This window comes from Vombatus ursinus, unplaced genomic scaffold (genome assembly GCF_900497805.2).
Source record: "Vombatus ursinus unplaced genomic scaffold, bare-nosed wombat genome assembly UNPS02005459.1, whole genome shotgun sequence".
In the NCBI taxonomy this organism is placed as follows: domain Eukaryota; kingdom Metazoa; phylum Chordata; class Mammalia; order Diprotodontia; family Vombatidae; genus Vombatus; species Vombatus ursinus.
Genome location: NW_020945237.1, coordinates 13,901,561 through 13,928,100, shown reverse-complemented (window position 1 = coordinate 13,928,100; position 26,540 = coordinate 13,901,561). Strand labels below are relative to the sequence as shown.

Genomic DNA, 26,540 nt, shown 5'->3' with positions numbered 1-26,540 from the left:
AGAAATCTGAAGTTAAGATAATCCCCCAAAAACATTAATTTATTTTTATCATCATATACCACATAGACCATTATAAGTATATTACATGTTAACAAAAATACAAATATACGTAATCATAAAAATCTCAACATGGGATTCCACAATTCATGAAATACAATCCAAAAAATGCAAATTATATTAACTGTTTAGGATATTTGATATTTTAAAATATACCATAAATGGCAACTAGTTAATAACAGTACCTAACATTTATATAACACTACATGCCAGATATGGCGCTGAACATTTTATAACTGTTCTTTTATATTCACAACATCATGAGAAGGTAAATACTATCAACATCCCCATTTTACAAATGAGAAAACTGAGGTTAAGTGACTTGCTCAAGGTCACACAATTAATAAGTACCTGAGGCCCAATTTGAACTTGGATTGTCCTGACTATCCACTACACCACCTAGCCACCCATAAAAATTTCAACATGGGATTCTAAAGTTTATGAAATCTAATATAAAAAATTAAAATAACATTAGCTCTCTAGGGTATCTGATTTTTTTTTTGACACACCGTAGATAACAATTAGTTATTGCCATCAAACTAATGTTAGCTAGGAAAACTGCAAAGCAATTATAAGAGTAACTAACATGAAATAAATGTTCATTCTTACAATATTCCCCTGAGTGTACTAATGCTATAATTGGAACACAATAGCAATTAAGATTGTGTGTGTGTGTATGTAGTCAAAAGATATACATCTCTATATATACATATGTATCTATATATTGAGATAATATAAATATATTCTGGGTACTTTGGAACTTTTTATTATTGTGATGTGAAAGTTTTTATTTGTAATTGCTGAATTTGATATATTGACACATACCCCCCGCAAAAAAAGGCTCTTAAAATCTAAAAGACAAATATGTACTTTAGAATCAGTATTCACTTTTGACTAAAGTTCAGCTAGCCATACAGTTCAAAAAGACTTGTGACAGACACTAAGAAGTTCTAATGAAAGTAAGTGGCTTTGCTACAAACAAATCTATGAGCTATTAGGGTATGGGAGGAGGCACCAGAGTACTATGGGAAAACACTGCCCGGGAGTGAGTATGAGATCCAGTTCCTGTAGCTATATGATTAAAACAAATCACTCTACCTGTGTGGATTTCAATCTCCTCACCAATAACACAACCAGACTACCAATAAGGTGCCTTCCAGGTCTAAAACTTCATGATTCTGTTATTATTCATGTGGTTATTAAGAATACTGCCATCACCTTGCTCAACATGTTCAAATGCCATCTTCTTCCTGAAACTTGGCTTTCCCCTTACCTTTTCTATTTCCATGGATAACACCACCATCCTCCCAATTGATCTCAACAAATATTTATAAAATACCTGAACCAGGCACCAGAGATTCAAGGATGCACAGAAACACAATGCATGCCCTCAGGGAGATTATGATCAACTTCTTGGTAAATATATCCTTTAACTCTTTCTTCATTGGAGAATGAGAGGGAGAGGGATAGAGAAAGAAAAAGGAGAAGCAGAAGGAGAGGGAGAAAAAAAGGGAGAGAGAGAATGTAAGAGATTGACAGGACCTTTGATCTAATTGATACAGAGAGCTCCCAGTGAGGAACATTAACTGGTTGGGCAAGGTCAACTATTTCTCCCCTCAGAGCTCTGTGAGGTAACCCTAGTAAGTTTTCTGGCACCATCATTCATATCCGTCTGTGTGCTCCTCAGTGATTATCAATTAGCCAGTCAGGGTCAATTAGCTTCTAGAAACTGGTATTTATTAAAGTGGCGAAATAAAAACAGTTGGTACAAAACAATCTCTCAAAGGTCCGAGATATTCTCAGACAATTACACACAGGTGAGGAAGTAGACTCAAGCTTAGAGAGCTCCTTTGCCCAAGGCGGGCGGCTAGATGGCACCATAATCCATAGAGTGCCAGGCCTGAAGTCAAGGAGACATCTTCCTGAGTTCAAATCTAACTCAGACACTTATTAGCTGTGTGACCCTGGGCAAGTCACTTCACCCCATTTGCCTGGGTTCCTCATCTGTAAATGAGTTGGAGAAGGAAATGTCAAACCCCTCTAGTATCTTGGTCAAGAAAATCCCAAATGGGGTCACAAAGAGTCAGACACAGCTAAAATGACTGAACAACAAAATGTCCAAGGGGGTAACTCTCAGCTCTCATTTATTAGAAATCCTTTTCTTCCCTTGAGGAGCCCTCATTCTTCCCTTAGATATAGCTTTCTGCTGGTCTCTGATGGTCAGTGCCGTAAGTTGCCTTCCCTGGGTGGATTTCTTTGTTCTCAGTGTGTGTCCCCTGCCATCAGTCACTGCTGCTAAAGGTACACTGTTACCAATGGGAAGTTCAGATCTTCTGACCTTTCTTCTAGATGCATAAGATTGTCCTTTGGGAGAAAAGGAAAGAAAGAGGGAGAGAGACAGAGACAGAGACACAGAGACAGAGACAGAGAAACAGAAAGGCAGAAGAGAGAGACAGACAGAGACAAAGGGAGACAGAGACACAGAGACAAAGACACAGAGACAGAGACACAGAGACAGAGACAGAGAAACATAAAGACAGAAGAGACAGACAGAGACAAAGGGAGAGAGACAGAGACAGAGACAGAGAGAGACCGAGCTAGAGCTCACACAATCCTCTTTTCTAGGGCAGTTCCCTTCACTACCACTCAATTCATGCCCTCGAGGAATACTGGAATATACAAAGGCCCTGAGGTATCTGTTTTTGCTTTTGTTTTGGTTTTCAAAGAAGCCCCACATCCCGTGTGTCATATCATCTGATTTTATCCAATGATAAAGCACAAACTCCCACTTTATTTATACCTTTGATTGACTGAATCAATAAAAAAACTCTGGTCCCTCTGAATCATAAGTAAGGGTTTTCATCTCTACCCTTAGATATTGCAGACATTCCCAAAAATCTTAGTTATTAAAACTTAAAACTGCACTAAGACTTCTGGAACACTCTGTATTTGTGTTAGTGCACGATATTTTTTGGATACCAGACTTTTATCAGACATATTCAATGCAAATATTTTTTCTTAATTGAAAACTCCCCTTTCTATACTTGCTTCATTAACTTTGTTCTTACTTTTGTATAGTAGAAATTGTTTATTTTCTCTTTTATGATCACTTCTATTATTTAGCTAAGAATTCCTGAACATTCTCCTTATGCTCCTCTAATTGCTTTTATAATATGACCTTTCTTATTTAAATTGTTTTTGCACTTGAAACTTATTGTGGTAGATGGTGTAATATGCTGGTCTAAACCTTTTTTTTTTTTTTTTTGCAAAAATAAGCTCCAATTCTTATCAAATAAGGGATGCTTTCTGTCAGCAGTTAACACTTTGGGATTTATTGAACACTGTTATTACTGATTTAAATTACATCTGACTCTTGCTTAACTACTGTGTTCACCAATTTTTTTAGCTAAATAGTTTTGATGATTACTGCCATATAATTTGAAGTCTGAAAGTGCTAAATTTTTATCACTCTTACCTTATTTTTTATTATTTCCTTAGATATTTTAGACCTCTTAAAATAAATTTTCTTATTTTTTGGTCTAATTCTCTATAGAAAAACCCTTTGTAGGGGGCAGCTAGGTGGTGCAGTGGATAGAGTACAGGCCCTGGATTCAGGAGGACCTGAGTTCAAATCCGATCTCCGACACATAACACTTACTAGCTGTGTGACCCTGGGCAAGTCACTTAACCCCATTGCCCAAAAAGAAAAAAGAAAAATCCTTTGTGGTAAATATGTAAATTAATTCAGGTGGTTACCATCATTTCTTTTATATTGGCATGGCCCAATTATAATCAATGTCTTTCTCTGTCTTCTGTCTTCCTATATTTCTGTAAAGAAAAATGTGAAATGCTCCAAAAACTTGTGACATCCTTACTTAGAAGCCATGCTAATCTTCTCTCCATTATTTCAATTTTAAAATAGGTACCACCAAAGCAAAAACTCCAGCCTTATAAAAGCAAATTCTTTGAAGGTGGAATCTAATTGTTACTCAAATCTTTTTATCCCTAGAACCTAGCCCAGTTCTTTATACATACAAGGCATGTATGTTTGGTGAGTTTTAGTATGATTAAATGGGAAGAACAGTGTGTGGTGGCAAACAAAAAATGTAAACATAGTGGATGCCCCTCAATTCATGAATGGCTGAACCAACTTCAATTCATGAATATAGTAGAATACTATTGCATTGGATGTAAATAAGAATGAGGAAAGGGGGGAAAGCAAGGTAACAACCATTTGTAAGGCAACAGTATTTATTACATACTTAATATGTGCCAGGCACTGACTGTGCTAAGCACTGGCAATACAAATCCAAGCAAGAAGACAGTCCTTACCCTCAAGGAGCTTACATTCTAATGGTGGGAGATAACACGCCAAAGGGAGCTGAAAAGTGGGAGGCAGGAGACAAGGGAGGCAGGAGACAAGGTACACCAGTGGAGATGTAGTGTCAAAGTCCAAAGTCAGAAGCAGAACCATGAAGGGAATTAAGGTTAGTTGATCTGGGACCCTTCACAAAATGGAGTCCCCAGGAAGAACTCACCAATGGGAGAAAGACTTGGCATAGTGGAGGGATGTTCCAGGGTGAAGAAGCCCCAGATGTTGAGGGAAGTTCTAGGGGAAGACTGTACCTGAGGCACAGTCCAGAAAATCAGAAGCAGAGACAGGAGGGAAGAATCATGGAAAGATCTGTATATAAAGTCTCCAAATGTCAACTGAATATGCCCCCCCCCCTTTTTAATTCTATTTCTTATTTCAGAGATGCTTTTAAAAAATTTAGAATCAGATAATTTTTAATAACCTACTATGCAGAGGATCAAATCACATCTTTTAATAACTAAAAGACTAGTCTCCATCTATTTCCATATCATAAGACAACTTTGAAATAAGCATAACTTCCAGATTTTTCCATCTAGTGCTTTGTAATAATATTTTTTTAAAAAAAAGCTGAACTCCAAATAATGAAAAAACCAATGAAGTCCTGGAGAAGAGATAAGGAAATACACTTCTTTCCTCACAGTGAAGGGCAAAATACTGTATATGTTGTCACCTAAGATTTTTGTATCAGATATTTTTGTTTAATTGTTTTTGTCATGGAGGAGAGTTCAATGGGTGTGGGGGAAGGGGAGTTTAACTACAGTGATTTAAAGAAAAAAAGCATCAATAAAATCATTTTTAAAAAAGAAATTTAGAGATTTCAAAATGAGAAGGAAACTTTGTTATTATGTATTTATTTGTCTATTTCTATAGCCAGGCAACCCTCTGCATCAGCAGCAGCCTCTGCTCATAGATTTCATCTCTAGGCCTTTTTATAAGCCATCTCACAAGGCTTTATAATATCTCACCTTTTCCAATCCAACAATGTACCCTTTACTGTTCAGAAGCCCTGGTATGGCAGAAAGGGTGTGGAATAAGGAGTCAGGAGACCTGAATCCTAATCCTGGCTCTGCCATGTTCTATTTATGTAATTAAGGTGAGTCATAATAAAAATAAAAGAAAGGAAAAGAAAAGAAAAGAAAAAAAATCCTCAGTTTAATAGGGATTGAAATCATAACATTTCAGAGTTGCCATGGATCTCAATGAACATCTAGTCCAATTCATACCTTAAAATGAATTCCTTCTCCAACACAGCTAACAAATGGTCATCTAGACTTTTCTCAAAGATTGCCAATGAAGGGAAATTCACTACCTAATGAGGGAGCTCATTCCACTTTTGGAGAATCCTAATTGTTAGGAGGTGTTTCCACATAGTAAGGTTAGATCTGTGTCAATGATTTCCACTCATGGCTCCTAGTTCTGCTCTCTGGGCCCAAGCAAAAGAACTCTATTGTTCCTTCTGGCAATGACCCTTCAAATACTGGAAGAAAGCAATTATGCCCTATCCCACCCCCACCATAAAATGGCTATTCTCCAGGTTTAACATCCCTAGTTCTTTCAAGTCATCCTTGTGTAGCAGGAGACCCTTTCCCATTCTGGTTATCTTCTTCCGGGCATGCTCTAACTTGATTCCCTTCCTAAAATATGGTGCTTCAAACTGAACACAGTACTCCAGAGGTGGTCAGACAAGGGCAGAGGACAGCAAGATACTTGTTCCTGGTTGCTTTGTTTTGGTTTTTTTTTTTTTTTTTTTTAGTTCAGCTTGGGGTAGAATTACAGTTATCCATTCCATATTGAGGGGGTTAGGGGTATGGCACCCCCCCCATGATCTGGAAAATTGAAGTAAAATGTTTTGGCCCTCCCTTGTTACCAGAGAAAAAATCTGAATTATTAGGACACTAAAAGACAAAATATTTTGATATTATACAATACTATACATATTTTTTAATTTCTTGAATATTTCTGAATTTCTAAACTTTTTCTATGTGATCTGCTGGTCTTTGTGTGTCATTTGCATGTCATTCTGCAAAACTCCCCAAAAATTCCCATTTAATTTCTTATGCCAACCCTCGATGTATCGAAATTTCGATGGGGAAAATCGCGATGTGAAAGGGATAACTGTAGTTTCTTTGACTGCTGTCACACTGTTAATCATATTGAGTGTGCAATATACCTTAAAAAAAAACTCAGACCTTTTTTTTTAGATGAACTGCTTCTAGCCACACCTTCCTCATTTTGAATTTACAAAGTTATTTTTTTAATGAAAGACTTTTAATGTTTTTCTCATTTAATTTTCATCTTGTTCAGTTTAGCCCGATGTTCAATATAAACTGTCAAGGTCTTTTTGGATCTTGACTCTATGGGATCATAATATCATAGATCTCGAGTTAGAAGGAACCCTGGAGGTCATCTAGTCCAATGGTCTCATTTTACAGACGAGTAATTGAGTCCTAGAAACAGTAAATAACTCTAGATTAAATGACTTGCCCAAGGTTACACAGGTAGAATAACAAACCGAACAAGGATTCAAATTCAGATATTCTGATGCCAAATTGAGGCCTCTTTCTATTGTTGCCTCCCACCATGCCTACCCAGGAGGGCCAAACAGAGATTCTTGGGGCGCTCCATTGGAGACTTTCTTCCAAGTTGACCTTGAACAATTAATGATTACTCATTGGGTCCAGTCGGTCAACTAGCTCCAAATCTAGCTCATTTTGGCCACCTCTAACCATCCTTTTGACAAGAAGAGAATGAGGGACTTTATCAAATGCTCAGTTAAAATCTATGTAAATTGTATTACAGTATCCCTCTGAGCATCTCTACCTTATGATGGCAATTATCATTTTCCTATTCACCTCGGCAGTGATCCTATTCCTTTTTTGCTTCTCCTTTTTTCTGTAACAGTTAAAGAAAATTCGTTGTCTTCCTTAGCTTTCCTTTCCAGCCTCACCTCCTTCTGAGAAGTAGCAATGTAGACACTATTCTTACAAAACCATAATAATAATCCCTGCATTGCCTAACCCGTGGTGTCCTTATAAAGATGAAATGAGACAATGCGTGTGAAAGTACATTGTAAACTCAAAGTTCTATATAGAAGGAAGACAGCATTATTCTTTTCCCCTGATTAATCAACAGAAGCAGCCTGAGGCTTTAACTCTCATATGATTCTATAGCTGCCTGCCTCCCACAACGAATAAGAATGTGTTACACTCGAAAAGAGGACAAAAAGAAAAAGCTGAAGACACAAGGACAATTCAACGATATAAAATTCCTTCCATTATTTTCCTTTTGATCAATTAGCCATTTTTCTCATTTGAAAATACTGTAACCTGCCTGAGGGCAAGAACTCTATCTACTCATTTGATATCTTAATAAAGATAGGAAACTAAAAATAATTCTATCAGACCAAAACAATTCTATGAACATTATTCTATGCTCAATGATGCTCAATAAATGTTTTACTGGCAATGAATAGATTTGATCATAGTCAAATACTATTGAAAATGCTTCTATTTTAAGCATATTGATCACATTATCACACATTTAAAAATAACAATAATAAAGAGTCTTGATAATAAATAATAATAGCCAACCTTTATGAAGCCCTTTGAGATTTATATACATGATCCCACAGGGTTGTCATAACAACAATGAAGTAGGTAACTGGAGGTGTTATTTCACCCATTATACAGATGAGGAAATGGAAGGTTAAAGAGATTAAGTGGACTGCATATAATCATATCGCCCTTAAGTGTTAGGCAAGAGCTCCAAATCCAGTCACTCCTGCCTCCAGATGTAATACCCTTTCCACTATCCTGTACTGCCTCCTATAGATGTATCCATTTATCTTAAGTCAGACTTAATTAAGTCCATTTTAAAAATGAAGGGTTTTCTTATTTTTATTCCCAGGTTTTCATTACAGGGACATACCATGAGCACACCAAGGTAATTTAGGTGGCAGCTTGTAGGTAATTCTTTGATGTCTGAGAGAAAACAGTACATTTGTGAACTTCTTGAGAGCAGGCACTGTTTAGGGGTGTGCGTGTGTGTGTGTGTGTGTGTGTGTGTGTGTGTGTTTGTGTGTGTGTGTTTACCTTTCCTTGTATCCCCAGCACTTAGCATAGTGTCTGGCACATAGTATGGTGCTTAATAAATGCTTATTGACTGAATTGTTCATCCATATCCAATAGACTTTTTTCTCCTTTGTTTTGAAACCACTCCCACACCCCATTACATTTAAAGAGATCTCCCTTTCACCCTTATCCTCTCTTTCTTTAATGTTTTCAATTTCTCCTCCATTACTTTGAAATATGAATATGGCCTTATCTTCAAAAACAACAAACCTTTCAGGGGCAACCAGGTGGCATAGTGGATAGAGCTCTGGGTTTGGAGTCAGGAGGACCTGAGTTCAAATCTGACCTCAGATACTTGACGCTTACTAGCTGTGTGACCCTGGGTGAGTCATTTAACCCTGATTGCCTTGCCAAAAAAAAAAAAAGTCCCTTTCATTAACCTCACTGTCTTCCTTAGCTTTGTGTTGTTGTTGACAACTTTCCGAGATCCCATTTTGGGGATTTTGTTGGCAAAGCTACTGGAGCGGTTTACCATTTCCTTCTCCAGCTCATTTTACATATGGGGAAACTGAGGCAAATAGGGTTCAGTGACTTGCCCAGGGTCACACAACTGGTAAGTGTCTGAGGCTAGATTTGAACTCATATGGACGAGTCTTCCTGATTCCTAGCCCAGTGCTCTATCCCTATTTAGCTACCCTCCAATTTACCCCCCAGCTTTCACTCTCAAACTCCTTAGACCAGTACACATCCATAATATTCCTCTCTATTCCTCCACTTTCTTCTTAACCTACTGCAAAATATTGTACTTCTGCCTCCAAAACTACTATGAAACTACCCTTTCAAGGTCACTAATGACTAGAAGTCATCCCAAAGCATTTTAGTCCTTGTTTTCCTTACTTTTCTTTGACTTTTTGTACCTGAAACTCTTTTCATCTCTCTTCTCTTTGCTTTGATAGTTCCTCTTCTTGACTCCTTAATTTGGGGCTTGTATTTAAACCCATAGTCTTCCCTCTATAATAGCCTTATCCTAATTTAGCTCGGCCACTCAATTATATCCTTTTGTACTTAAGATTTCTTCTTTTTCTATGACTGAGGACTCACCTACACTCTAGTTCTCTGTTTCCAATTGTCTACATGGAATTTTGACTTAGTTGACCAGTTGTGAGACATTGTATTCTGTTCAATGTGTCTAGAACTGGCTCCCTTCTCAACTTCAGAGGAACCTGGTCACCATGGAGTTCATCTTCTTCATTTCCCTGACTCTGAGTCCTGGACCTTTCCTACGAAGTCATCCTGCCTCTCTCTGTTCATTTCAATGGCATCACAATTCTTCTAATCTATCTTGAAAAGGTGACTCCTCATTTCTCTCTCATTACAAAGAATTCATAGATACCTCAGATGTTAGCTTCCATGTGCCTGTTCCCTCAGACTGAAATGTCTGTTTTTATCCGCTCTTCTATCCAAATCCCACCCCTAGCCTTCAAGGTCCAGCTGGGTAAGGCCTCCTCCATTCTCTTGTCTGCTTATATCAGTTCCCTTCTCTGAATCCCTACGTTATTTATAATCTGTGTCATTCTCTTTAGATTGCTGTGGGTTCATCAGTTTTTGACTCATAAGAGTCACAGCCTCATACAAAATTATAAAATAGGAAAGACTTTGTCTTTCATGCTTTCCCACTTCTCTTATTAACACCCTCCTTTTTTTACTTCCTGATGATAAAATCCCTCCCCTTCCCCTTCCCAGCTCTCCTTACCGCACTTCCCAAGCATTTCTAGCCTTTATTTTCTTGCTCTCAGCTATCTGTTAATCTCCTCCAAGGTGTTGTTTGCTAATAACATGGTTGCTGATAAGGACTGCCAAGGTGTTGTTTACTAATAATGTGTTAGCTGATGAGGCCTTCTTTCAGCTACTCTTTTGAGATTTTTTTTCTGGTTTTTTTTTTGAGGTTTATTTATTTTCTGATTATTATGTATCATGCAGTCTGCCTAACTCTGTCCTAGTACCCAGTATCACCTTAAGGGCATCAACACATCAGTTCCAGGCACCCTGTTTCCAGAAGAACATTGGCAAACTGATGAAGTGCAAAGTAGGGATACGGTCTTTTTGGACTCATAATGGACTCTTCCGTTGGGCACTGCAAATAATGTTATACCCATCATAAAGCTGAGGAAACTGATTGGCTTACCCATAGTCCCACAGAAAGTAAGTAATGTTAGTAGCAAAATATAAACACAAGTCTACTGACCCTGAGTACAGCATTTTTTCCACTCCACTTCTCTAGGATAATGGAAGGTTAGAAACTATGATATATGAGCATAATAGAATATCAACTAGGTCCTTGAGAGCAGCAACTGTTCATTTTTAGCATCTCTGCGTGCTAGCCCCAGCACATAGCAAAGAGTCTGGTACATAGTAGGTGCTTGATAAGTGCCTTTTATTTGATTGAAGGAACCTGGGGTGTTTAATTTGGAGAAGTTATGTCTTAGGTAAAGGACACAACAGCTATCTTCAAGTATTTGAAGGGCTGGCTCATAAAGAGGGATTAGACCTGACCTGTGTTGCCTCAAAGGGAAGAGCCAGGAACAATGGGTACAAGGAACAGGGAGGCAGCTATTGGCTTTGTGTAAGGAAAAACTTCCTTATGGAACTGCCCCAAAGTGGAATGAGAGATTATAAATTTCCTGTCACTGGAAGTCTTCCAACAAAGACTGAATAACCACTTGCCAGAATTTTTTTCTAAGAGAATTCCTATTCCAGAAAGAGTTGGCCTAAATGACCTTTAGTAGAGGTCCTTTAAAATACTGAAAGGCAGCTAGGTGGTGCAGTGGATAGAGCACTGGGCTTGGAATCAGAAAGATCCATTTTCCCTGAGTTTGAATTGGACCTCTGAGACTTTCTAGCTGTGTGATCCTAGGCAAGTCACTTAACCCTGTCTGCCTCAGTTTCCTCATCTGTAAAATGAGCTGGAGAAGGAAATGGCCAACCACTCCAGTGTGTTTGCCAAGAAAATCCCAAATGAGGTCACAAAGAATCAGACAGGACTGAAATGACTTAACAATAACAAAAATACTGAGATTAAAGTCCGTGATTGTATGTCGACTAAAGTTTAGACAATTGTAGTCTGCAAAGGGCAAGGGAGCATCCACACAGATGAAATGCTGGATCCTTGAAATAGTCTTGAAGACTAAAAAAACTCTCATCCTAGAAGGACGCTCTCCCTCCACTTCCCTGCTCCTCCTAAGGGATTGAGTAAAAGAAGATAAAAATTGCGGACTTCAGAAAAATCTGGAAAGACTTGTATGGACTGATGCTGAGTGAAGTGAACAGAACCAGGGGAACACTGTACCCAGTAACAGTCACATTGTGTGGTGATTAACTTTGATAGACTTAGCTCTTCTCAGCAATACAAGGATCCCCAAAAGTCTCTTGATGGAAAATGCTATCCACATCCAGAGAAAGAACTATGGAGTTTGAATGCAGATCGAAGCATACTATTTGCTTTTATTTCCTCTGTTTTCTTTTTTTCCTTTTTCTTGTGGTTCCTCCTATTGGCTCTAATTCTTCCTTACAACATGACTAATGTGAAAATATGTTTAATAGGAATGTGTATGTAGAGCCTATATCAGATTGCATGCCATCTTGGGGAGGAAAATAGAAGGGAGGGGGAGAAAAATTTAAAACTCAAAAGTGTATGGAAGCGATTGTTGAAAACTAAAAATAAATTAATAAAAAAGAAGATAAAAATTAGTAGCAAGCCAACATATGTGGTTTTATTGTCCTGAAGAGATTTAATCATATCCATGCTCTTTATCTCCACAGAACTTAGCCCAATGTTGAACACACACACACTAGGCACTTATACAAATGCTTTGACTAAGGAAATAAATTCTACCTCAAATTGAATTAATAACTCAGGACTCTAGATGTGTGTGTGTGTGTGTGTGTGTGTGAATGTGAATTACAGTCACTAAATAAGTGCCACTCCAAGCCAAGCCATTCATGTGAGAAGATACTGACAAAATCAATGCAATGCATTATGTCTGTGTTTGCATGTTTAGGTATGCCATACATTATATGGCAGCTGGTTTTGTAACAGTGATAGAATTTAGCAACATGTCTTTGTAAGTTATCTCTGCTCTCTTTTTAAAGTGAAAAGATGGCATGGTTTGCAAAACTGTATATCTTCTCTTGACTTCTTTTCAGAGCAGATGTGAAGAGCCTCTAGCCCACAAGTGGACTTTCTCCAGTGCCCAGGGATGATATTATTATGGCCACAACTGCTACATTTGCTCAAGCTATCAGAAATTCCAGTATTACCTTTTGGTTGTTTTTTTTCCCTTTTTCAAAACATCACTTAACACTACCAAGCTCATAGAATGGACTAAAGAAAAAACTCTAAACTTTAAGATGCTGGACAAATGGCAATGTTTAATAAATTTCTGGTTAAAATGATGATATTAGGATGTTAGGAGCTATTTGGGGATAGCACGCTAAACATTCTAACATAAGTACTTAGAAAGTGTACCCTATTCATACAGCAGGTTGCTTGAAAAATATTTGCTTCTTGACATTGCGAGCATGTACATACAACACTCTCTGTTATTTTTGTTATTTATTTAATCCTGTCTTTAAAACAGATTTCTTAATAATATATGTTTTCACTTACTTTGGCATCTGTTCAGGAAGTGATTTCTACCATCACGTATCATTCAATTAAACTATCACTGAATATTCATTTAGTCTGCTAAGAGTACTTCCAGGAAACTGGTTGCATTTCTGTACCAAATATACAATCAGGGACACGCCAGACTGTAGGATGTTCCCATCCCCCCAGAACTCAGTTTAAGGGTACCTACGATTACAGTAAGGATGTATTACAATAAGGATGGATATGGAAGACAGTGGACCTATAGTCCTCCGTTGTTCCACAAGTCCAATCCAATCATGACTCTATTTCAGAGGGTCCCAGAAGTTCAGGTTCTTTCTAGGCCCACCCAGGGTTCTGATCAGATTGTGAGATGTCACACAGATGCCCTAAAGTCCATCACAACAAAGCAGTGAATAGGTAAGCCAAAGACTTCCCCAATGACAGCCTTTCAACAGTCTAGAAAATTATTATGTATACAGGCAACATTCTGTATTTCTCTGTGAAGCAGCAATTTAGGTATTATTTAATATAATCAGAGAATTGAGCTTAGGTGCACTTTGTAAAATGTAGGATACTATATAAATGTGAGTAATCCATGTTATTATGTATATTAATAATAATGAAGTATTATACTCATCTTAGGACAAGGAGATACAGTACCATGGACCAGAACTTAGCAATCTTTCAAAATAGATGCACCAGTTGTTTTATCTTTTTGCCTTCTATTAGGTGAGAGAAGGAAATGTGGAATAGTGACAAGAGCCCTGGTGCTGCTAGATGGCTGGCTTGAATCCCGACTCTGCCACCTGACTGTGTGACCTTGGGAAAGTCACTTCATCTCTGAGTGCCTGTTTCCTCATCCACAAAACTGCAATAATCATATTTCCACTTCAGGCCTTAGAGAGTTGCTTAGAGAAGCAAATGAAATAATGTATATAAAGTTCTTTCTAATTGTCATTTATTAGTGGTATCATTATAATGTATCAGGTGGTAGGCAGAGATTTGGCATATGTTAACCAAACACTCACTTGTCTTGGGGAATAGGTCGGAAGGGTGTAGTTAACTCTTGCAGAGAGTGGTCAAATGTTCTTACAAGCAGGAGAGAGAGAAGCATCAGGGTAGCCAACTGCCTGCTTGCCAATGAAAATTAGCTCAACATATTTAGCATTAGTGCCAAAAGTTTCTGGCCCCTACTATAGTCTACTGTGTTACACATTACAGTACGTGTTAATATAGTTATTCAATATCATTATTTTAAGTTCTTTTTGTGGTAGATCAAAATTTAAAAATCTACTCTTATCTCTGTCTCTTGAATAGGTCAGTCCAACCACATGGTCTTTATAGTTGGCAGATTTTCATAACTGCATAAAATATTTCAGTAGTTATAGGACTTGAATGCTAAATAGTTACATATTTTGACATTCAAGTTATGTTTTACTCCAGAACTGGCTAGAAATTATATTTGTAATTCTTATATGGGAAAATATAAAAACAGATTTTAACGGAAATAATTTCCATATGGTCCTGTTTCTTTAAGCTGAATAAAGCAAAATTTAAAAGATTAACATGGGTAAATAATTTGCCCTTTCCTTTTTAATCTAAGTTTTTAGTTGATAACATGAGCATCTCTATTTAGTGCTTTTCATCTAAGATAGAAGACATATACCACCCCTTTGTTATTTTCTTAGAATCACTAAGCTAAAGAGCTTATCTAGTTATTTTCCTCGTCTATAGGCAAGGATACAGCCCAATGGCACAAATGGCTGATATTCTATTTTATTTGTAAAGTTTTTGAGTCAATGCCTAGCCCCAGCCGGCTTCTTAATTTTTCTCTCTCTACAGATCCCCAATGCTTCTTCCAGGTGTCTTGCCTCCCTAGGTCAGGAGGCAGCATGGTAGGTTGGATAGAGCATTGGGCTTTGAGTCTGAACAACTTGGGTTTTTGCCAAATCCTAACTCAGATACTTACAAATTATGTGACTATAGCCAAGGCATGCAATCCTACTAAACCTCAGTTTCTTCACTCTGAGAGGCAGTCAGGTATGAAGATTCATAGATACAGGGACTTAGAATCAGGAAGACCTCAGTTTGAACCCTGTCTCAGACACTTACTAGCTGTGTCTCTGAACAATTAATTTATTTCCCAATCTCCTTATCTGCAAAATGGGGATAAGAATAGCACCTATCTCACAGGGTTGTTGGAAGGATCAAAATGAAGTTAACATACATAAAATACTTTGCAAACTTTAAAGAACTATAGAAATGATAGCTATCTTTATTGTTGTTACTATTTTATTACCAGTATTAATAGCACCTACTTTATAGAGCTGTTACCAAACAGCTTAGGCTCAGTGAAATATTGCATAAAATGGGAAAATATTTATAAATTTCTTAGCAAACTTCAAAGAATTATATAAATGTTAATTATTAGTAGTAGTATTAGTATTGATGTAGCAGCACCTACAACCATAATTTGAGCCCATGGGTTAGGCCCCATAGAGGGTGACTAGCCTAAGGTTTAGTCTATTCTATAGATCCACACCCCAAAAACTATGGTCCATAAGCTCCTCCCAATGGACTTACCTTCAACCATCAATCAATCAGTTGGCACAACTAGCTCAAAGTAAAGATTGTTACAAAAATGGCAGAGCATGAACCACAGTTACAAAACATTCTCCTCGTAAACTAAGGACATTTTCTCCCTAAAACATCAGTTTGAAAGAGTGGACAACATATAGTGTATACTACGGCAGAGAGGCAGACGCTTGGGGGACTACAGGTCGCCAAGGAAATCACATCTTCAGTGCTTTCTGGGCCCTGATGTTTTTCCTCTTCTCATGGTGTCCTCATGCTGCTTCCTCCTGAGTGGATCACCTCAACTGGGCAAATTGCTCCACTGGGCTCCCTGGGCCTACTTCTCATCACAACTCAACCCTTAACTGCCAGGGCTAACTCTCAACCCAGCCCAAGTCTCAGTGGATTCTCTGGTCCTGCATTACAACGAGCACAACATCTGCCACCAAACGATTTACTCCATTACAAGCATCATTGCAGGTGAAGAGAAAGAAATCATATCTTTCATCTAGGCCTTGGAGTTGGTGCAAGGGAAAAGTTGAAGAGTAATTCTTTCTCAAGAGTTGGGTACTTCTTCCATAGACTATTTTTTAAATAGTATTTCATTTTTTTCCCAATTACGTGTTGAGACAATTTTTAGCTTTTTTTTTTTTTACAAGATTTTGAGTTCCAAATTTCTTTCCCTCCCTCCCCTTCCCTCTTCCTAAAATGGTAGGTGATTTGATATAGGCTATACATGTGCTATCATGTAAAACATATCTTCCATAGACTATTGTCAACTCAGAGTACACACACTCTCTCTCTCTCTCTCTCTCTCATTCTCTCTCTCTGTGCCTCTCTCTGTCTCTCTTTCTGTCTCTCCCTCTGTCTCTATCTCTATCTCTCCTTCTGTCTCTCTCGCTATCTCTCCCTTCTTTTTCTCCTCTCTTCTTTCTTTCCACTGATAGAGCTCCTCCTGTTTCATCTAACTCCCAAAGAGAGCATCCTGCTTTTTAAAGGTCACCATGGCCTTGGCTGATGCTTCAGTCAACCTCTAGCTAGGCATCCCATGCTATAATGACATCAAGGATTTGACTGAAGAACTTAGTCACTTTTCCTGAAGAAGTGTAAACACTGTTTTCCATTTCCTTTAAGAACTTAACACCTCATTGTCTCTGTTACTTGATCCCTAACATCCTGTAATTTCATCAAATGTTCAGATGGGAGGAGGGTAAGAAGGGTGCAAAAACTCAATTGATCTATAGACCTGACCATACACAAGGGCGTGCCTGCACACACACACACACACACACACACACACACACACATCTGCTGCAACAAACACACTCACTGGGATGTAATTTCTCAGAGAAAAGTAGAAAATTTTGCTGGAACAAGTGTGGTTTATAATAATAGGGCAACAATAAGAGGATAAAAATTTTGAGGAATTCTACAAGTAATATGCTAATACATGAATAGTCTAAGAACATTTTGGTGGTCTAGCAGCTCAAAAATCTATCTTTAACGTGTGGTTAAATAACACAAAAGAATAAACAGATAAAGGAGACATACATGTATTCCTATCAAATCAACCAAGAGATATTCATCAAACACTTTCTAGATGCAAGATATTCTATATTAAATTAAGAAAAGTCAATATGTCATCCCCCAAGAGCTCCGAACATCTCACTAACCCAAAAACTTCAATTCAACTCACATTCATTAAACTTAGCAAATTTACAAGGAAGGCACCGTGCCAGCCTCAAGAGATAACGAGACAAAAGAAGAGTGGACACTGCTTTCAAGGAGTTTCTATTCTCCTTGGAGACAAGAGGGATTTGACACTGTGGTCACTAAAAAATGGCTCTAAGGGTCGAGCCAAGATGGCAGAGAAAAGCCAAGAAGTTGCCTGAGCTCTTCCTTGTTTCCCTCATAACAACTTTAAATCAGACCCACAGAACCCACAGAAAAGACGAGGCGAAACAATTTTCCTGCCCAAGATAGTTTAGGAGGACCTCAGGAAAAGTCTGTCTCGCTCGAGTTAAAGGGGAGCACAGCCCAGCACAGGCAATGTCTGGACAAGCCAGAGGGAGGTTCTTAGCCACAGGACAGATCAGCAACTGAGGCCCTGAGGTCCTGCCAGTGGCACAGCAGGTCAGCTGTGAGGCCTCCAGCCCACAGCAGGGAAACCCAAAAAAATGGCTCTAAAATCTCCCAAGTTCTCTCTAAAACTAACAGTAGCACCTTGAGGGTACTCTTTAGGACTGGTCAGCCTCTAGGTCCAAGATATTCCTGGAAATACAGACTGATTCTGAGATCTTCTCAAGTTTACGAATATATAGAAAACATTTTAGAGAACCCTCAGTTTGATTTGGATCCATGACATGAGTCAAATGTCAGGAATATAGACCTGGGTAGAGAAGGCTTCTGCCTGCTTAGAGGTTTTCTGAAGCTAAACTAAGATACTTCGTCCCTTCCCACCAAAGTAGTGCTGATCCAAACTCCTGAGATGGTCCTCAGATACCTCAGAATATGCAAAACAATGAAATAATCCTTCCCATCTATTATTGTTGACAGGTCACCCTCATGTTGACAGCAAGGGAAGAACTCTTCTGGAAATCTTTCATCAAAAAGAGAACTATCTAAGATGGATTTAATGTAGTTCAGCCAGGAACCGTTGCCTCAAATTCAACACATGTAAAACTAAACATTGGTTTGCCCTACAAACTGGCTCCTTCCCTTAACTACCCTATTTTTTGCCAACGGTATAATCATTTCCAAATTCACACAAGCTTGAAACCTCTGAGTCAGCTGACTTACATCCCATATCTGTTATGTGGTGGTAATACTTTACATTCCTCTTACTGTAAAATTCTATAAAGACAATGTCATTTGCTCTGTTCATGTCCATATTATTGACCTGGTTGGTCTCCAACTTTAATGCTTTGGAGATAATGGCATTCAGTGATCCACAACCATGTAGCATCACTATATAATATTATGTATTTTATAATAAGATCAACATACAATATTTTTATTAAAATATAAGCCTTTGTTTTTCAAGGAGATGCTCAGGATCATTAAAAGTTCTGTACAATTTTCCAAAAGCAACCCTCCCTACTTTTTCCTCCTATATAATTCCAGACCCCAGAATATTATCTATTTGCACTGTATGTACTGATGGGGCCAGCTCTATAGGTTGTCCATTCAATTACAAATCACAATTTGGACAATAATTCTTTTTCATTTGCTTAGGGTTTTTTAAATTTGTTTTATTTTGTTTTCCCCATGTGGTTCGGCCAAACTCTTTTGAGTAATTACGGATCTCTTTGAGGAAGTTCTGCAACATCTTTGGATTAGATGCAAATACCACGCTATCATCCACAAACAGGAACATCTTGGACCCCACATGTGACCAGTACGCCATAATCCAGAAAGAGGAGCACCTGGAGGACCTTACCATCCATTGGCATTCCCTCTTCTGTCTGTCACCCACACAGGACACCCTCTAGGTGCAAATACCTTTGGTGACCATCTATTTCCTTATTTTGTGCTTCACTTGACATTACTAACAATAGGGTCGATGCAAATATTATCTCTGTTGTTGTTGCATCTTTTTTTGATTTTGACAGATTATGGAAGATCCCCTATTTGAGGAGAGCATACAAGGTGGAATTTTGCTCTGCTGAAACAACTGCTTTTCGATAGTCAATTAAACAAAACTATCTGGTTTTTTATTTGCAAATTTTTTGTATTTACATATACTTTTATATTTATTCTGTATCTGCACATATCTCCTATGACAGACTTTAAGCTCCTTGAAAAAGAACTATTTTATTTTGTCTTTGCATCTCCAGCCTGAGCATATCTCTTAATAAATACATAGTATCTTAATAAATGCATGTGGATTGATTTATTGTTGTTGTTCCCTCCTGTTGGGCTCTTCATGACCCCATTTGAGGTTTTCTTAGCAAAAATACTGGAATGGTTCGTCATTTCCTTCTTCGGCTCATTTTATAGATGAGAAAACTGAGGCAAACAGGGTGAGGTGACTTGCGAAAGGTCACACAGATTTGAACACATGAAGAGGAGTCTTCCAGACCCCAGGCCTAGAGCTGTCACCTTTCTGCCCCATGGATGACTGGTCTGTTGTAAAATATCCTTTTTGAAAGCCTGCTTGTTCCCCTCTCATATTTTCACCAAATTCTTGTTAAAAAATTATAGAAATGGGAAAGAAGGCATATGGGTTTGTAGTTATCGGCATTTTTAGTAACTTTTTCTCCATAATTATGAGGTCTGAGATTTTTTCCAAACTTTTGATATTCTCTCTACTGTCAGGCACTATGAAAACTGGGCCTCAACACTTTCAAAATTGTGTTGCCTCTATGTATAATTGATCTAGTTCAACTGCTCTTCCCATATTTATTTTCCTACATGAAATTTCATAAGTGTCCTAAGATGGTGGAGTCTAAATGTGATGGTTCTATCAGCATTGAAGGACAAACATTTGTGACAGAAATCTTTAAAGATCTTTTCCACTCTAATCAAAGTGTGGAACTTAAAACCATAAAACCTTTTTGTTTTATATTATATTCTATTCAAATATAGATTATATCTACTCAACAAAATTACATTGAATTCTAAAATCTGCATATCACATTGGTGCACTTTTCAATGTATCCCTGTTGAATAGCTTCATTGCAAAGAAAAATATCCATTATCTTTTTTTTATCCCATCCCCACATTTATAACAGAGCTATGAAAAGACTGTTTAATGTTTGATGTATTTCATGCATTATGTTATAAAACTTTATTCTTTATACAATTAAATTCAATCCAATATGTCACACATTTTCCTTAAAATTATTAAGTAAAACCAAAACCATTGAAACTACAATTTACAAATTTTCTGTCCTCCTTAATCTAAAATTTCATCACCTTATACCTCTGCTTCATTGGTCTTTTTCTCTGTTCCAAGGTTTTGTGGAATATAACTTGAATAATCAAGATTATTTCCTTTATTTGTATAAAAGACTTGAAATATTTTTTAAACTTTCTTCAAAATAGGAAAAATTACTGCACAAAAATAATAAACCTTCTACAGGATAGGAAAAACATGATAGGTTGTTAGATAAACAGGTTTAGACAAAAGTGTGTGTGTGTGACAATTTTTTAAAAGAACATTTCAATGTTTAAAGTTTCAAAAACAAATGAACATGTCAAGTTTAACTTAAACCCAAAGCAAGACTAGTCTGATTAAAACAAACCTTTAAAAACTTGTGAAACAGAGATCAAATGTGAGAGTAAAAATCAGAAACTTTTGTGATATTTCTAACATCACTAAGAATAGAATGTTAAACTGGGGACATGAACTTCAAAAATTAAAATGTTGTTTTTTTGCCGTGAATAATCCTGGTCCAGATAAAGAAAAATAATAATTTATGCTTACGTATTTTTATAGCCTTGTAGAATCTGTGGGCAATCTGGATGACTATCAAACTGCATTATCTTTGACAAAGCAAACAACATTTTCCAAGAACCAATAAATACTTTACAGACAAATAGTGAAATCCTTCCAAGTTAAGTGAATTTGGCCCAGAAAAAGTAAGATACAGAATGTATTATATTGCATGTTTTCACAAAATATGAATGTCTTCTCCTTGGCTTTTTTTTTTCAAGACACTACAGGTTTGAGAACTCTACTACTACTAAGTATAAAAACAGTGTTCCAGTTATTTTCAAATTGCAGGACTCATCAGTATAAATACCAACAATTAAATGACATTAGTTAGATTTTGTTGGAGTTGCTTTATTAATTTTTTTTTGAGTTTTAATGTCTTTGAGGGTAGCTAATACCATCAAGACAGATGCCAATATATATGAAAAACACTCTATAAGAGCTTACTGGGGGAAGGGGAGAAGGGTGAGGAGTGTGAAAGATGGCTGGGAAAAGGTTCTCTCATCAGAATATTCTTAATCACGTTATTTTTCTTTTACTCATTTTTTAATGAGAAGTAATCACTTTAAAGTTAAGAGACAGACAGGAATGATGTCCCACTCCCAACGATCATTACTGTTCAAATAAAGTAACCAAATTTAAGATCCTAATAGAGTTCTTTAGCATTTGAGCTATTTGGAGTCAGAATTTTGGGTTCAGATCCTGACTGTGGTGTTATTTATTATCTTTGTGACTTCAGACAAGTCCCTTCTTCTCGCTTAGACTCAAGTTTTCTCATCTATAAAATGAGAGTAATAGCCCTTGCACACCCCACGTCACAGGGCTGTTATGAGAAAAAACACTCTATAAATGTCAGCTGTTTAGCAATTATTATGCCAAGTACAATAAAGAGTTGTGATATTTCTTTATTTCTACCCCCTACAGTACTTAGAATACAAAATAGACATTCAATAAATATTTGTTAATTTGGTTTTATTTATTTGGACAGTCTAAAAAGCCAATCCATATAAACTAAGCTAGGGGAAGAGGCTACTTTGTCCTAAAAACAAGCTTTATTTTCCTTTATTTAGTTAGTTTTTTTTTTTTGCAGAATTACCTCAGTAATTACTTCAATGTACCATGTTACTTTTAGGTAGACATAGGCTTTAAAAGTCATAATGATATTTCCTTATTCCCAACCTCTTATACAAAATGTATACATCTGGTTTCCAACACACTTTATTATTTTATTATGTTAAGTTTGATGCATAAAATGTGTAGTCTCATTTTTAAAGGTATTCCCTGCTTTCCCTCTAACAAGACCATAGTAAGTGCACAATCATTTATTTCATATTAGTAAGTGGTTTTTAAAGAATTCTCCTGGAGTTTTTATTAGTTTAAACCTAGAAGGACCACCAAACATTCATGACCATTGCCCTGTGTACCAACATGCTAGGAAACATGTGCCTTATTTTTCATTTTTTTTAACAACTAGCTACTCCCAGTTTCAGAAATTTCACAACTAGTGTACATGACAATATGTTATCTCTACTGAGGTGACCATCTGTTACTGATTATTTAGAGAGGAGTAGTTTTAGGATAGATGAAAATGAAAAATTCAAAGAAAGATGGTGAAAAATACTTGGGACTCATACTTCACAAACATAAAATTAAGAAAGTAGGTTTCTGTTCACATGGTAACAGGGGAATAAAGTTTTGCAAACTCTCTTAAGTAGTGACACTGGAGTTATTTATGTCCAAATATTATTGAATATGTATTATCAGGGCTGCCAGACTTATTAGGGTCATTATTAGGAAATCAATTGCATGCACAAAACCAAGTCACAAAAAAGCAAAAATTCCAATTTGATTGTCCTCAATTGAAGGAATTAAATTAAATTATAGGGATAGTGACTGGATTTGTGATTTCATTGATAGAGGGAATGTCCAGATGAGGAAATTTCCTCTACCAATGTAGATCAGTACCTCCCCTGAAACTTCTAATTTCAAAAAGTTTGCCTACAGCAATGAGAGCTCAAGTGACTTGCCTAGGGTCAAACAGTCAATAAGCACAAGAAGTAGAACTTTGAACCTAGGTCTTCCTCATACCCAGGCCATCACTCTTTCCAATATGCTACACTACTTCTCAATTAAAGTATGCTTATTACTAAGAGCAAATTATATTTGTATAATAATTTGAATTGCAAAGTGCATTTCTCACAGAAGTCTTATGAGGGAGGTCATGAAAACAGCATTATCCCCTTCTTAGAGAAGTAACTTCCCTAACATCATACATTTAGTAAGTTTTGAAGTTGGGCCAATACAAGTACTCTACTACATCCTATTGCCTCTTACATTAAGTTCAATGTTATTTATGAATTTCCAATGAGTTCCAATGAGTTTCAACTGAAAAATGTCAAAAATAGGGAAAAAAAAACAGTTCTATCATGATACCTCAGTAGAAAATATGTAAGGAATTTGAATTACTTAATAACTATTTTCCTTGTTTAGATTTTAGTTATAAATTATGTCGATTTTATTTTAAAACCTCAACAAATCTGTGGATCTGTTTAGTCAAAATAATTAAAAACTCTCAATTAGTCTTAAATGAATTGTATTAATATCTCAAAAAAAATTATATTGTTGAGATACCCATGATTGTGGGTACCAACTCCAAGACTCAAGTGACACTTAAAAACTGTTTAAATCCCTACTACTTAAGTAAAAGGAACGTAATAAATTCAATAATATTGTCAACTAATCATGATAAAAGTTTCTGTAACAATGGCTTGGGTTTTTTTTTTTAAAAGATTAAACAAATAAAAATGGAATATTTTCTTCACTAATTTTAAATTCAAAGTATTAAATATGGCACTTGAAAACCATCTGTAGAAGATAAGCACTTCAGGAAAACTTGAGTACATTTTAGGAATACAAGAAACATAAATCAATAGCATTTCATTTCCAAGCAATAATTTTTAAAATTAATTTTATTCTTTTCTCTACCAGCAGAAGTAAATCCAGAATGAGTAAACATCCTAAATAAGTAAAAATTGACTGTTATTTAGTGTCATATTTGTCACAGATACCCAAAAAATTCCTTGGCCTAGCCATTTGGATTCATTAAATTCTGTAATAACCTATTAGACATCCTCCCTTACATGTTTTTGAGCCTGTAATAGCCAAAGGCAATCTACCTCTACTATGTAAGAGGCATTTGAAGGCATTCATTACTACCAATCTTATTTAAAATCACAATGTTCAATTACTTCCTTTTTCAAACACCAAATACCACCTTGTTGTTTACAAAATAAGCTTATACTCAGATAAGTGAATATTACAATTTCCAGAATTAGTTTTCATTAGTAAGTGGCCATACCCAAAGTCTCTGGGAGGTAATGTTGAATAAAATGACTGGAAACTAAATTACATTCAAATAAGGCAACATGTGCCTGTAAAAATTTAGATCTATTGGGTCAACAAGCATCTATTGTGCAGACCTTCTGCAGCCTGGCACCGTGAGGGGATACAAAAGCAATAGAAGTTACTCTCCCAATACCCCTCAGCCCCTCACCCTCAGCAGCTTCCAATCTAGTAGGAAAAACTAGGCTAACACACACAAGACAGGGAACAGAAGATTTTAATGCAGGACTCTCCAAGTCTTGCCTTCAGGTAACTCAATTGAGAACAAAAAATTAAAAATCCTGGGGATAAAAGGAAGTTATTTAACAGGGGCCAGGGAGGATGGTAACTAATGTCCCCACAAGACACACACAATAAATATAAAACTTCCAAACCTTCTCACACTATCCATTTTTTCTTCAACCTCTTTTCAGAAAAAAGAGTGTTTTAACTAGACATATCCCTAAAAGAAACACACATCTTTTTTTGAACTAGACGAGTCATCATTTTGGAAAATCAAGGTGATGCCAATGAAGTTATCTTTTAGTCTACAGAACAAGCTTGTTTGCCACCATGTTCTCACATGATTTCAATACCCAATAACCAAAACTTTTGAGAGAAGTCTATAAATTCTGTGGTATAGTCTATAGTATGGAGGGCATGTGGGTTCCAAAATGGGGATATGGGAAAGGGAAAGGAAGATGGAATACAGCCAGAACTTCACTATATTTATTCTTTTTTATATTTGGAATCTTCTGTAGTGAATGTCCACTTGCCTGTGCCCTTTCTTTTTCTATAAAATGGGAAGATAAATAGGAGGTCAACTACTTTGGAATAGCTTTTCTGTGAAAAGCCAAAGATGCTCAAAGTACAGAAAGACTGGTAAGACCAAATATGTTCTAAGTATCTAGTCTGGATAATAGCTATTCCTTGAAATTGACTTTCAGCCAGTTCTTATAGCTTTGACTCAACCTGCCGAGTTCCCTAAGGCACCAAGGCCGAAATAAGCACTCTTTAAAGTCTGACTGGGAATTCCAACTCTCCATCTTTACCGGACCTAACGATTTAAAAAATCTCCAATATGTCTCTCTGTGTGCAAATTTTGGGACTAGGAGTTCCCTAAGCCTGGTAGTGCAGAAGAACTGGGAAATTTTAATCCGCTTTCCACTCACACAGTGAAGAAGAGAGAGAGAGAGAGAGAGAGAGAGATTAAATTCAGTGGAGACAGCAAACAGGATAGGTAGATGGGGTCCGATCCAGGCTCAAGATAGTAATCAGGGGAGAAGGCTTGAGGACTGGGATAAGGTAGTCAGTAACTCACCCGCATTTTGCAGCGTCTCTATGTTTTGAGGTCTGGTCGCCAACTCTGCCACCATCTGCACGAACTGAGTCCGAGCTTTCTGGTACTGTTCGAACACTGCAAGAGGGCAAGAGAAGAGAGATTGAGATGTTGAGGATGTAGGGGCACACGGCTACCCAAAAACGGGATACTAGCCCTCTCTTTTCCCTCTTCGCCAATTTTTCTTCCTTGTCCCAGCTCCCCTTCCCCGCCTCTGCTACTTTTTCCCATCCCTCTCTAGGTCCTTTCAAATTGTTTTCAGTCTCTCATGGTCCCTTCCCCCAACTTTTTCCTATTCCTGTCCCAACCCCTCCCTAACATTTTCCCTGTCTCCAGCCCGTCCCCTCAATTTTTTCCTATCCCTATCCCAATTCCATCCTCCCATCTTTTTTTTCCTATTGCCATCTCAAGCGACTCTCCCTCAACTTTTTCCTAGTCTTGTTCAGTCCCTCCCCTTCACCTTTTCCCTCTCCCTGTCTCTGCCTGGGGGGAGGGGGAACAACAACACAAACCTTTTCCTGCCCTCCTCCTGTACCCCTCTCCACTCTGTTTTTCTCACCCCTCGTTTATCCCCACTTCTTCACTGCACGCGCTGCACAGGCCATGAATGTTAGGAAACACCCCCCCCCCCCCCCCCCCCCCCCCCCCCCCCCCCCCCC

The 26,540-nt window shown here is 37.3% G+C and overlaps 1 protein-coding gene and 1 non-coding gene across 3 annotated transcripts in view; both read right to left on the bottom strand.

Moving 5' to 3' along the window:
• SPAG6 (sperm associated antigen 6) overlaps nucleotides 1–26,540 on the bottom strand; it is an 86,758-nt gene that overhangs the window by 58,454 nt on the left and 1,764 nt on the right. The window contains exon 1 of one of the 2 annotated variants that reach the window (XM_027847870.1): nucleotides 25,864–25,955. The exons of the other annotated variant lie outside the window; for it this stretch is intronic. Within the exon in view, the coding sequence (XP_027703671.1) occupies nucleotides 25,864–25,918 (55 nt within the window). The 5' untranslated portion in view covers nucleotides 25,919–25,955. Of the gene's footprint in view, nucleotides 1–25,863; nucleotides 25,956–26,540 lie in introns of those variants that run through there. 2 annotated transcript variants of the gene reach the window in all.
• On the bottom strand, nucleotides 3,894–3,998 carry LOC114032618. The gene has a single exon (XR_003567853.1). It is a non-coding gene; the product is annotated as a U6 spliceosomal RNA (small nuclear RNA).